Source organism: Triticum urartu, unplaced genomic scaffold (assembly GCF_003073215.2).
Source record: "Triticum urartu cultivar G1812 unplaced genomic scaffold, Tu2.1 TuUngrouped_contig_711, whole genome shotgun sequence".
NCBI lineage: Eukaryota > Viridiplantae > Streptophyta > Magnoliopsida > Poales > Poaceae > Triticum > Triticum urartu.
In genome coordinates this window covers 51,081-64,126 of record NW_024117928.1, presented here as the reverse complement: position 1 = coordinate 64,126, position 13,046 = coordinate 51,081, and the positions used below count along the sequence as shown (strand labels likewise).

The 13,046-nt window shown below is 49.3% G+C and overlaps 1 protein-coding gene and 1 long non-coding RNA gene across 2 annotated transcripts in view; one reads left to right on the top strand and one right to left on the bottom strand.

Annotated features, from left to right (window-relative positions):
* Nucleotides 1-1,391: 1,391 nt before the first annotated feature.
* The window catches only part of LOC125531441, a 29,135-nt gene continuing 17,480 nt past the window's right edge, over nucleotides 1,392-13,046 (bottom strand). Inside the window, exon 6 of the long non-coding RNA XR_007293228.1 lies at nucleotides 1,392-1,513. This is a non-coding gene — a long non-coding RNA (uncharacterized LOC125531441). The remainder of the gene's footprint in view (nucleotides 1,514-13,046) is intronic.
* On the top strand, nucleotides 2,668-8,102 carry LOC125531438. Its single transcript, XM_048695843.1, has 3 exons — nucleotides 2,668-4,701; nucleotides 4,734-4,741; nucleotides 4,855-8,102. Exons 1-3 carry the CDS (start codon nucleotides 3,595-3,597, stop codon nucleotides 6,257-6,259), a joined length of 2,520 nt encoding a protein of 839 aa, XP_048551800.1. The 5' UTR covers nucleotides 2,668-3,594; the 3' UTR covers nucleotides 6,260-8,102.

Sequence of the window (13,046 nt, the reverse complement as noted above, 5' to 3'; positions counted from 1 at the left end):
GCGCGCGGTCGGCCCCTTGCTAGATCCAGCCGGATCTGGTGGTGGGGGTCGGTCGGCGGCGTGTGGCGGCGGTGGTGCGTGCCCGGCGGCTCCGGCGCTATGAGCGTGCCGGGCGACGCGGGTAGGGCAGCGGCCAGGCGTGGCCGTTGCTCCGGCCGTGGGCGGCGACATGTGGAGGTCCGGCGGTGGTGGACTCCCGGTGTCGTGGCGGCACCATGTTGGCTTGGCGGATCTTCTTGCGGCGGCGACCTGCTTCTCCGGCGTCGGCTTGTCTGCGATCGGACCGTTTCGGCCTTCACTCCATCTCCTCGGCGCTCGGTCGTTACTCCCTTTGGAGGGCTGGCCCTTTCCTAGCTGCGGTCCATCGCTCGTCTCGCGCCCGGTGCAACAGGACCGAGGTTGTCTCGCGCACAGTGCCGCAGGACCGAGCTCGTCTCGCGCACGGTGCAGCAGGACTGACTCCGTCCCCGCCCCACGGTGCTGCAGGACCGATCTCGTCTCGCGCTCCGGGCTGCAGGATGGGTCGATGGATGCCAGTGTTGGCCGACCTATTGGGTCTCGACGCTGGGGTGGGCCAGGGGTGCAAAGGCGTCTCCTTTTCTGCTCGTCTCTTTGGTTGGGGTAGCGGCGGGTCTCGGGTGTGGTGGTTTCAAGGTCTTGGATGCTGGGGCGGCGGCCCTGGTGGCAGTGCACGGTGCTCTTGGGCAGAGCCCGTGTCTTGGCGCTGCCCGGTGATCATGGCCGTGTGGGCGGCGTGGTTGCCGGGGTGTAGCGGTCGGTGGCGGTGAGTGTAGACCGGGGTGAAAACCTGCTCTATCTTCGGACGGACCGACGATGGCGAAGCTCGCTCCCTTCTTGAAGGTGTCGTCGCGGCTCTCACCGCCCGTCATGCGACTCCGGGGGAAACTCTGATCCTTGGATCTGGCGGTGGCGGCACTCCGGTGTCGTATCCTTCCTGAAGGTGCCGCCTTGGAGTCCACGGTTCGCTGTATGCGGCTTCATCTCTTCGTGGTAGTGTGCTAGGGGTGGTGTTGCTGCGCTCAGCGCTTTTGTATCCTGCCTTGGGTGTGTGTGGTGTGGGCGTGCGTTTGTTTCGGATGATGTTGATCTTTGCTTTATATATAAAGCAGGGCGAAAGTCTTTTTCGGTAAGTACACAAAATTCATACGTCTCGAATGATTCAAAACCAAACGAAGTTAGAAGTCCATCGTCATGGAGCTTCTTTATGCGCTTCATACTTATATGACCAAGTAGACAATTTCAAAAATAAGTTGCATTCAGATTGTTAGGCTTAAGCCTCTTGACATTTATAATATAGACATATTCACCTTCAAGATCTAAAATGAATAGCCTGTTCACAATGAGTGTGAAGCCATAAAACATTATTCAAATATATAGAACAACCATTATCTTTAATATCGAATTCAAATATATAGAACATAAAAAAACTTGGTCTATTGCAAAGAGCGGTCTTATGCCAGGCCCATCGCCGTCGCATCTCCTCCCTATCGACCTAAAGTAAACAAGACGAAGAAAAGAAATATTTTCAAATCCAGTGAGACGAAATAATTAGGAAAAAAATCCACAAAACAAGTTAGAAAAATTTCCTGCAAAAAAAGTTACTAGAAAATTGATGTGGGCCTCATCTTAATACCCCCAAGAAGTACATTGCTGATGCTCGAATAAGTTGATCCGAATCTTCGTGACGCATGTTTAGCCTCTTACCAACAAACATACGCATGGAATATGATGTTTGGCAACCAATTAAGCAAGTGCTCAGGGACTAAGGATGACAGCTGCGTCATGTTTCATCCACCAGAAATAAACAATAGTGAACACTATTCCAGTCAGGTGTTAACTTTACCTCTGCTTGTTGTTGCAGCTGCTATGACAGCTAGCTTCTCTGTCATCTGTTAGTTTTCTCTTAGGAAAGGCTACAGCTTTGTAATCGTTCCAGACTTGCTCCATCTACATTATTGAAAACAGCTCAATGCTGCTTTTTCGTAAAAAAAAAAACACTGACCTAGTGAAGGATTTGCTGATTTTCAATGGGCTCACTTCAAGTTTAACACAATGCACAATAGCCAGCTCCTCCCTTGCAGGTGGCAGAAAGATGGTTGTTGAGGCAGCTGCTGGTGGCAATCCTAACCTCGGTCAAAGAATCTTAACACCCGCATCATCAACTCATGGGGAATAGTCAATACTCGAGACAGCTGCCTAACCCCCGCATGCATAATCCGGCTGTCTGAGCTTGAAATCGCTTAGTTTACGTGACCCCAAGACAAGAGATCCACATTCTATATCATCCACTTCTGGTCACAACAAGGGCGGGTATGAGATAAACCATCCCGAGTGGCGCTCCACGACGCGGAGTCGTGCCTCACGCGTTGTCTTACGTTGTTTCAGTCTTTCATCCCACCGAAGTGACAGCGCGCTTTCCCTGCAAAGAAAAAGCTGCCATGTAGGAGTACTTTATTTTCGGCTTGTTTTGGTTGTTGGAAACAAAGCCATGCATGGAATTTGAATACATCATCTCATATGACTGTCAACACACCCAGTGGTAGCCATAATTAATTTCGATACTTGCACAGCCTGTGCGCCTACTTAATTGCGCAAAGCAACAAATATACTTTCAAATGACGGAGGAACCGAGGAAGCATGGCTGCATGTTCATGGAGACTAGTTGCAGACTTCTCTTCTTTTGTCATGGTTGTCGTCTAATGGAGGCCCAAGAATATAGAAACGTGGAAGCCACTCGGGTTTCGTACAGTGTGCAAGTGTCCAACCATGCTATTTGACGATTTAGCTTCGGCCTTTCACATATGCATTGCACACCTTTGTTGCAGTTGAGAACTGAAATATGTTCAGGATTCAAACTGGAGATGCCTTGAACTTTGGTGTTGAGGTGCATCCATATTCCTGGGGGACTAACGATGTTTTGAGAAATATGACACGTATCCTAGTTCCCGTACAGTTGTTCAAGATACGTGACTAGCATTCTAGTTTTATCCAGTAAACCGCCTACGAAACCACAAGAAAGTTACAGTGCAATTTTTCGAATCAGGAATGGGTGTATTTTATTTGGATTCAGCATCTGGTGGCTGCACCAATAGTCTCTTTCGTGTTGTGTCGCTATCTTCCTGTCCTGGAAGGAATTTTCGCCTCGCCCCATCACGGATTCACGGCGACATATCAAGCAGTTCTATCAATACTAATGGTGAAGTGGGGACACATGATAATATCACCAATTCACCATGAGCGCCCCCCTTGGGCCTCCCCATTTGTTAACCACGATGAGGTTACGCATGTGGTGGCAACCAGCTTCGGCTCCAGCTACCAGCAATTTTCTACCTTAATTAATATGAATATATAAATACAGCAGGAAGTGGTCTCCTCGAGAAGATGAACGATATCCGTCGGATGCTGATCCAAGGGTGCTATCTATAATTGCAATACCGTCTTTCTTTCGCGTTGCTCCTTTATGTTATGATATGGTGACGTTATGCCAGGTTGTCATGCTGATGAGCAAGCTTGCCTGGTGAGCTATATATTGAAGACAGATTCAGTCGAGCTGAGGCACCAATTGCTACGCAAATGGCGGCCGAGCAAAAACGCCACAACAGTTCACATGATATCACAGTAGACGGCCCCGCGCTGGATGCTTGCCCTCCTGCCACCAATCCAACAAATGGAAACAGCCAGCCCCATGATACTCAGCCTCCTGCAAATGGAAGCAGCCAACCCGAGGAGGTGATCGAGAGCTACGAGCTCATGCTCGACCTGAGCAAGTACATCCTGCTGCTGGCAACGCTGGTGGCCACGGTGACATATGCCGCGGGGTTCAACCCACCGGGGGGCGTCTGGCAGGAGACTGTCGACGCCACGGGCCAATTCGCAGGCGACTCCATTATCCGGACCACCAGCTACCACCGGTACCTGGTGTTCTACTACTGCAACGCCACCGCATTTGCCTCGTCACTCGTGATCATCCTCGCCATCCTCTTCCTCACCCTCATGGAAGAGAAAAAGAAGAACCGCGTCACCCTCCTGCCACTGCGGGCGGTCATGCTTGTGGACCTGCTAAGCGTCATGGGAGCCTATGCTGCCGGGACATGCCGCGACAAGCCCACGACCATCTTCTCCTCGGTGCTGGTGGTTGCCGTCGTTGCCTACCTTGCTCTTCAGATGGTGCTAGCCTCGTTGCCAGAAGACAAGCACAGCTACATCGACGCAGTGCATGAGAAACGGCTACGAAAGGTCCTGATGCTGCTCGCGACGTTCGCGGTGAGCGTGACATACGTTGCCGGGATGAGCACGCCAGGCGGCTTCTGGGACAACAGTGAGAACGGCCACAGCCCTGGCGACGCGATCCTCAAGGACAGCCACGGCAAGCGCCTGACGGTGTTCTTGTTCTTCAATGCCCTGGCGTTCGTGGCGTCCTTGCTCATCATTGTGGTGCTTCTGGACAGAAAACCTCGTGTGACTGAGGCATACTGGTTCATCGCCGTCGCGCTGATCAGCCTCATCGTCTCATACACCGCAGGCAGCTGCAGGGAGACCGACACCAACTTCTATGTGGGCAGCCTGGTTATTGCCGTCCTGGCATTCATGGCATTGCTGCAAGTTGCAGTTATTCAAGGTACCATAAAAGCTGCAAGCGATACCAGGTTCTGGACCAAAATCAAAAGCTTCCATCGTTCGGTGTCAGGGAGCTTGTCAAGAGCAATAACAAGAGCACCAGGTCTGGAGACTAATGACAGCAGGTACTACGGGAGCACATCCCTTTTCTTATTCTTCTTCCTCCTCTGCAAATCATTGGCTTTAACTGACCTCTTTTGCTCCCCAACTACATAGGGTCGCAGCGGAGCATGCTCGTTCCCTTGTACTGTTACTAGCCACTCTTGCCGCAACCATCACTTACCAAGCAGGGCTGGATCCTCCCGGTGGCTTCTGGCCGGGTAATCGGGACGGCCACATGGCTGGTGACCCGATCCTCCTCACCGTGAACGCTAAGAGGTACAAGGCCTTCTTCTACTGCAACTCTGTCGCCTTCGTAGCCTCCTTGGTGGCCATCATCCTGGTCCAAAGCAAGGTTATGCTCCAGACACACGTGCTCGAGGCAGCCATGATACTGGACTTGTTTGGCCTCATCGGAGCATATGCTGCGGGAAGCTCTCGGGACTTGACCACCTCCATTTATGCCATGGCCTTGGCTGGCGCCGTCCTGGTCTATGTAGTGATCCATGTTGTCTTCTTCACACTGAACCATGCCACCAACCCCACCAAAGAAGAAATTAAGTCCGTGGAGAAGAGGCGCAAGCGGTTGCTCCTTTTCGCAGTCTTGGCCGCAACCATCACTTATCAAGCTGGGTTGACCCCTCCTGGCGGTTTCCGGCTCCAAGATGATAGCAGGCACCACGCTGGGGATCCAGTCCTCCTATACAACTTTCCCCGGCGTTACACAGCCTTCTTCTACTGCAACACGGTGAGCTTCATGCTGTCCATCGCACTGATCATACTGCTCGTGAACCCACATCTATACAGGCCTGCGATTCGAAGCTATGCACTCGCTGTTTGCACAGGGGCGGGCATGTTTGGTCTGATGGGAGCATATGCTGCCGGAAGCACGCAACATCTGAAAACATCCATCTACATTTTCGTCTTGGTGGTTGTGGTCCTCGTCGTTATAGCTTTACTGCTCCTGGTATTCTTGTTGAAGGAAAGGAACAACATACCTGAAGACACGGCCGGTGAACTGGAGCCCATTGAGGTAAGCAGTTGTACACCAGGAAAGGAAAAACATGTCATGCGCAAATATCTGATGCTGCTAGGAATCTTGGTGGCAAGCGTCACCTACCAGGCCGGCCTAGATCCACCAGGCGGAGCTTGGCAGCACAGTGGGAATGGATACGACGCGGGCAACCCAATCATGCATGACAACCAGAGGCACCGTTACCTCGCCTTCTTCTACAGCAACTCCACGTCCTTCGTGGCGTCCATTGTTGTTATCATCATTTTGCTACTGGAGTGGAAGGACGAGAAGAAATGGTCGCTCAAGGTCATGAACACGACGATTGTGCTGGATTTGCTCGCTCTCCTAGTGGCCTACGCAGCAGGCTCCAGCAGGGGGTGGAAGACGTCTATGTATGTCGTTGCACTAGTGACCGCCGTGCTGGTATATGTTGCAATCCATATAGTGCTGGCAATCTCATGTTGTCATAGCCCGCAGGAAGAGGAGAGCAGTGTGGATCCTGCATAGGTAAACTCCAGCGGCACCTGTTTCTGTTTGATTATTAGTGTGCACTGCAGTTCTGTTCATATGAAACAGTGGCAGTAAAGCCTGCGATTCTTATACGCCTATCAAAATGTCAAGGCAGGTGATCATTTTGTATACCCATTTCCCCTAGTATCCTGATTTACTTTATTGCTATTATGTAATACAAATAGAAAGTGGGAAACTTGGATTTTTTGTGGTGTGTGGCTCCTTTTTTATTTTTAGTTTATTTCTATTCTTAGTTTCTGGCGGTGGCTTGTCCAGTCTCTGCTATGACCTATTCCTCCCCCTTTCTAGAATTGTAGTGTACTTGATGTTTGATGTAACTGGATTATTTTAAATCCCTCAAACTAGCTAGTACTGTATATTTGACCATAATGGCAAAAACTGTAAATTTTTGCCTCAGGCATATTTGGACTTGAGTTGGGTGTAAACCTGAATCCAGTGGATGTGGCAAGTTTGCAGGACTATGGAGCTATGTATGGTTCTACATTTACATGATTCGGAGATTAAGAGCAGTCTTCATTATTGTTAACACACAAAAAAGGATCACTTGCGGACACATCGGGCATCTCTGCAGAAGAATGGGCTCATAGATACAACCTCGAAGATTCTCTTATGGACATCTACTCTAAAGAAGAGGAGTATTGGCGCCAGCGGGGCTCTATGAACTAGGTGCTGTTTGGTGATGCCAACACTGCCTACTTCCAGGCCATTGCTAATGGCCGTCGTAGACGCTGCTCCATTCCCCTTTTATGGGAAGGAGGCCAGCTATTTCAGGACCCCCCAGCGATCCGGGCCCATGTGGACGGATTCTATAAGTCGCTATTTGCCGGGCGAACTAGGGGTGGTGTCTCCCTAGCGGACCACATATGGACACCTAGCCAACAAATCTCCCCAGCGGAGAATGCTGCTCTCCTCGCTCCCTTTGATGCCACTGAGGTCGAGACTTTTGTGAAAGCAATGAACCCGGCCTCGGCCCCAGGTCCCGATGGTCTGCCGGTCCGCTTCTTTCAGGCATTCTGGCCGATGGTCAAGGATGTCATCCTCGACCTGTTCCTTGAGCTCTCTCGAGGAACATTGGACGTCTCCCGCCTCAATTACGGGATCATTTCCTTGATCCCGAAGGTCCCGGGTGCGGCAGACATTCGGCAGTTCCGGCCTATCACAGTTCTCAACGTGCTTTTTCAGATTCTGGCCAAGGGGTACGCCACTAGGGCGGCCCTGATTGCCCCCCGGATCCACCATCTGAACCAGACGGCCTTCATCAAAGGCCGATATATTTTGGATGGGATCCTCGTTCTCCACAAGGTCATTCATGAAGTCGAGCGAACACCTCCACGCGGTGTTCCTCAAGATTGACATCCATAAGGCGTACGACACTGTACATTGGTCCTTCCTTCGAGAGGTGATGATGAAGTGTGGTTTCGACCCACACTGGATTGCTCGGGTTATGCAGCTTGTTACAAGTGGGCGCACGGCTGTCAACATAAATGGGGAGGTCGGCTCGTACTTCCTGACTGGCCAGGGAGTACGGCAAGGGGACCCTCTCTCCCCATTTCTCTTCAATCTTGTGGTCGATGCCCTGGCAACGGTCCTAGACTTGGCCAAACACGCTGGCCACATTAGGGGGATTTGCCCCCATCTCGTGGGCGACGGAGGTTTGACCCACCTCCAGTATGCGGACGACACCAACATGATGGTGGAAGGCTCGGACGAGGATATTCGGCACCTCAAGTTTCTCCTTCTCTGCTTTCAGGAGATGTTGGGTCTCACGATTAACTTTGCCAAAAGTGAGGCGATGGTTCTTGGGTACTCTGAGGAGGAGGCTGTGACGACCCGAGACCGACGCTTCAGAAGCCTTAAAATATCTTTCCCAAACATCCCTAAAATAGCTTCGGTTCTTTGTTAGACTCTCCTAGCCTATTTTTTCGAGCCGTCCGATTACGATCGGAGGGTCCAGCTAACCCCTCCCCCTAATCCAACCTACCTATATAACAGCCTAACCCTAGAACCTAGGCTGTCCCATCCATCCCCTCACCCGCCGCCGCCACTCTTCTCACCATCTACATTGGGATCTCCTCCGTCTTCACCCGCAGCCGCTAGCTTCCCTCCTCGATTTCCATGCCGAACCAATCCATCGATCCACCCCAACCTGATGGCTCCGACCACCTCCCTGGATTTCCGCCGCCACCCAACCCGCAGCTGCAACCATCCATCCATCTAGTGACGCGCCTCCACACTTCGTGCCCGAGGAGCCCCATGTCGAGCTCCTCCTCCCTGCCTTCGCCCAAGCACCTCCTGCTTCTCCTCGTCGCCCTCAACCCCGCCTCGACTCGTCGGAGAGCCGTCGGCCTTGGAGACCACCCCGTGCTTCTTCCTTACCTCCCTCCGAATCTCGCTCTCTCCATCGCCCCACCTCTCTACCTCTGTCTCCAGGGACACGAACGAGCAAGCCGCCATGGACGCCGACGCCTGGAGCTCCAAGTCCACCGTTCGCCCTGGATACGACCAGAGCTCGCCTTCCGACCCCGGATCTGCGCATCCTTGCCGTTTCCCGTGCCTCTGCCTGCGTTGTTGCGCCGCCCCGCCTCGCATGCTCCTTAAGACCGCCATCCCAGTCCCGTTCCGGCCGGTCCCAACCTAGGCCACCTTGCCGGAGCCCCTGCATCGTGCCATTGTTCCCCTGCTTCACCCGCTGCTGCCTTCTTCGTCCACAGACGCACGCGCCCGCATTGACTCGAGCGAGTCCAGCGAGCCAGCGCCCAGCCGCCGCAAGCGACGACAGCGCCAAGTCCCGCTCGCCCGCCCATTTACTCCGTCAACCCGTTCCTGGGCCACGAGGGCGCCGAGGCCCAGCAGCGTCTTCTCATCGCCAGATCCGGCCCAGCCGCTTCTCCGCTTTCGGCCCAATGGCCCGATGTGAGCATAGCCCAGCACCTCCACTATATTGTGCTTGTGCGTCTGATAGTTATGTTGCGCATGTTGCCTTGCTGGGCCTCTCCTTAGATTTGGCCCGTATAGTGTTTTTTTCTCTTGTTGCGAATTTGCCTATTATCCAGTGAACTGTTGTTTTACAGAAAAACCCTCATTATTCATGCATATAATAACTCATTAACTGTGCATCGGATTAAATGATTTAAATATGTAAAATGCTTAAAATTTCATCTAGCTTCACAATATGCTACTCTCATCCATGTTTAAAATGTTGTTTGCATTTAATTAGCATAAATGTCATGTTAAAATGGTTTATTTCATAACAAAATAACCATAGCTCCAAATTTAATAATCTTTATATGTGAATGGGATAGAAAAATGCATAGTTTAACATGGTGGCATTACTTTGCATGTTTAACAACTCTAAAATATGGTTTAGGGCAGAACAATACCAAATCTAAAATATGCATATGGGGATTTTCCGGAATTGTTGTTTGTTGTTTCCGGCCTCATTTAAACTTGCCTAGATAGGTAGTTTTATTATGCTTCACCCCTTGCCATGTTTAATAACATTTAATATTGCTAGATACATAAACGAGAGCAAACTAAATAATTCGAATGTGGTGTTTCGTCAATACGCAACTCGTTGCATATTGAGCTCCACTTAACTTGTAGTATTGTTTGTTGCACTTTGCCATGCCATGCCCCATTAAACCGGACATGCATCATACTTGATTATGCATCATGCCATGATTATGCTTGTTGGTTTACCATGTTGTTTGCTTCTTTTCGGTGTTGCTTCTTCTTGATAGTTCCGGTATCGTTGCGATGGTGAGGATTCGTTCGACTATGTTGGTCCACCTACCTAGCAGTCGGCGGTGCCGCCTCGGGGCAACTCGATGGTATTTTGGTTACCGTCCACTTAGCATAGACGGTGTTGTCCTGAGAACGAGATACGCGCGGCTCCTATCAGGGTATCGACACACCGGGTGGTCTTGCTGGTTTTGTTTTACCATTGTCGAAATGTCTTGTGCACCGGGATCCCGAGTTTGATCGGATGTCCCGCGATGAAGCATTGTCTCCGCGGATCGTGAGATTGTCATGGGCTAAGTTGGGACACCCCTGCAGGGTTTAAACTTTCGAGAGCCATGTCCGTGGTTATGTGGCAGATGGGAATTTGTTAATATCCGGTTGTAGTGGACTTGAACTAAACTCAACTAAAATACACCTACCGCATGCGTAACCGTGACTGTCTCTTTTTGGATGAGTTCGAGAAGAGAACACGGTTGGGTTATGTTTGACCGTAAGTAGTTTAGGATCACTTCTTGATCATTACTAGTTTGCGACCATTGTATAGTTTCTCATCTTATTCTTGTACTCGTAAGTTAGCCATCATACAATGCTTAGCCGCTTGTTGCAGTCTCACCACTTATCCATTCCCTATCCATTAAGCTTTGCTAGTCCTGATACCCATGGTGATGGGATTGTTGACTCATCGTGGCTCATAGATTACTACAACAACAGTTACAGGTACAGGTAAGCGATAGTCTGACGTGAGAGCGATGCTTGCTTGTGTTGGAGTTCTTCTACTTCTTCAATCAAGGAAAAGGTTCCGGGTCGGGGAGCCTAGGGTTAGCAGGGTGGATGTCGTTCTTCTTTTTCGTTTGATTTCATCCGTAGTCGGATCCTGCTCTTCTGTATGATGATTGCTATGTATTGATGAACTGTTGTATTGATGTTGTAGCTTGTGGCGAGTGTAAGCCTTTATCTTGTATTCTCATCTATTCAGTACATGGTATGTTGTAATGATATCCACCTTGCTAAGCGCTCGAAATGCGGTTGTGCCCCAATCATGAATTCATCACGTGATTGGGATAGAATCGCATCTTGGGCGCTACAAGTTGGTATCAGAGCCTTACCGACCTTAGGAGCCCCCTTGATTGATCGAACCGCTACTGTTGTTGAGTCTAGAAAAAAACTATTTTGAGTCTAGTTATATATCGGAGAGTAGGAATTCTTTTTACTCCTTATCCCTTTCGTCGCTCTGGTGAGGACTCCTGACGTAGATGTTTTGACTTCACTCTCCTCTTTTTCACTCAATTTTTTTTGGGTCACGCGGGTATCTTGAAATCGGACCGATATCATTATGACGGGAATTCTGTCTTGGTGCCTCCTGACATTTAGGGGTTGTGGCAGTGTCCCGGGGAGTTGAGCTCCAAGGTGTTTTTGTCACAGTGTTTATCGTTTCAGTTCCGGAATACCAGAGGTCGTCGACATCGAAAACGCTTCTATATTCTTTGTGGTGAGAGTAGTTTGACAACACCCGGTACTGGGGAGAGCGATCAGATGTATTGCCACAACTAGTATATCGAATGTTTTCGAAGGTCTGAGGTACATGATTTTCGAGGTTTTCTTGGTTATGTGTTCACGGATGGATATAGTTGGAGTGTAGGATTTGTTAGTTGTGTGAGATATTTGTGCCTCCCTGTATCCCCAACACCAGATTGCATAACCAGAAAGTTTCGGGAGTTCTTAGGTGGGAATTCAAGTAGTTACCTAGGTCTATCCTTCCAACAAATGCATGAGGGGTTATGTATTTGTTTCCAGCTTATTCTGCAAGCCAAATCCTTTGTTTTGTTTTTGAGTTGTGGTATTCGAGTTGCTTCAATGTCAAATGATGATTCCATACATGTCCTAAGCGGTGTTCTCATATTTGTATGGGAGTACTAATCCTTTTTTATCATCGAGATTGTCATGTCACATCTTCTCAACCAGCGTGTTCCCTTCAACATTTGCAAGATCAATACTCAGTTCTTCTCAACGGTGTTCATTCCGTTCGTCCCTAGTTGTCTATATTTTCCCACCATCCCACCCTTTTTCTACAAGGACTCAGATTTCTTAATCAAGTATCCATTTATTCATGTGAAGTCTCTTCATTCTTTTCCTCCATGTTCTTACCTGGTGATTCTCATGAAGATGCTAAGGAAGCTACAAGTTCATCATTCTTCATTCTCTTTTTCTTCCCCGATGGAGTAAACTCAAGCCTCGGTGTTAATCATATCTCTTTCTTTTGTTTCACATGCTTTCCCATGTGGCAATTTCTTATCCAAGCCTCTCTTATTTATTCACCCCTCTCTATTCATATCCGGAGTGCTGAAGGTATCTCAGAAGATTCAAGTTTCCATTCTTAATCCTTTTAAGCTATTTCCGGGTCCTTACCTTATTCAAGCCATTTAATTCAACCGGTGCAATCTCTCTTTAAAAATCATCGTTCAATGGTATTTCTTTCGAGTGGGACCATAACCCACAAGTCTTTTCCCAGGATCTTACCTGACTCTTCTAATTTTTCTGTAGTTATTCTCAATTCCTTTCAAGGTGTGATGTAAGAATGAATTTTCATCAGTCAGATGCCTTCTCGAGGACCGCTTTCAAATTATTTTCATCTTCCGCTCAACTTTTCCTTATTCATTATTCCGGAGTGCCTCAACAAATCATGGTGTTGTTTCTCGTCGTCATTCTCGGATTCTGCAGACCGAGGAAGAGTTCCTCTTAAATCCTTACCCGTTCTTCCACAGATGCGTAGTTCAAGCTTGATGCCATCCTCTCATAATTGTTTTCGATTGTGATAATTCTTTTCATACCCATCCGAAGCATTTCAGGAGTTGTTTTCGTTTCTTGATCATCCAAAGGCCATCATTTCAGAAGATTTATTCGTTCTCAACGTTCAGCTCTCATTCTCCAATTCTTACCGGGTGCCTCATTCGAGTATTCTTTAATCAGCTCGTGATCTCTTCGTTCTCTTGTATCTAAATTCCCTCAAGTATCTTCGTTCGTT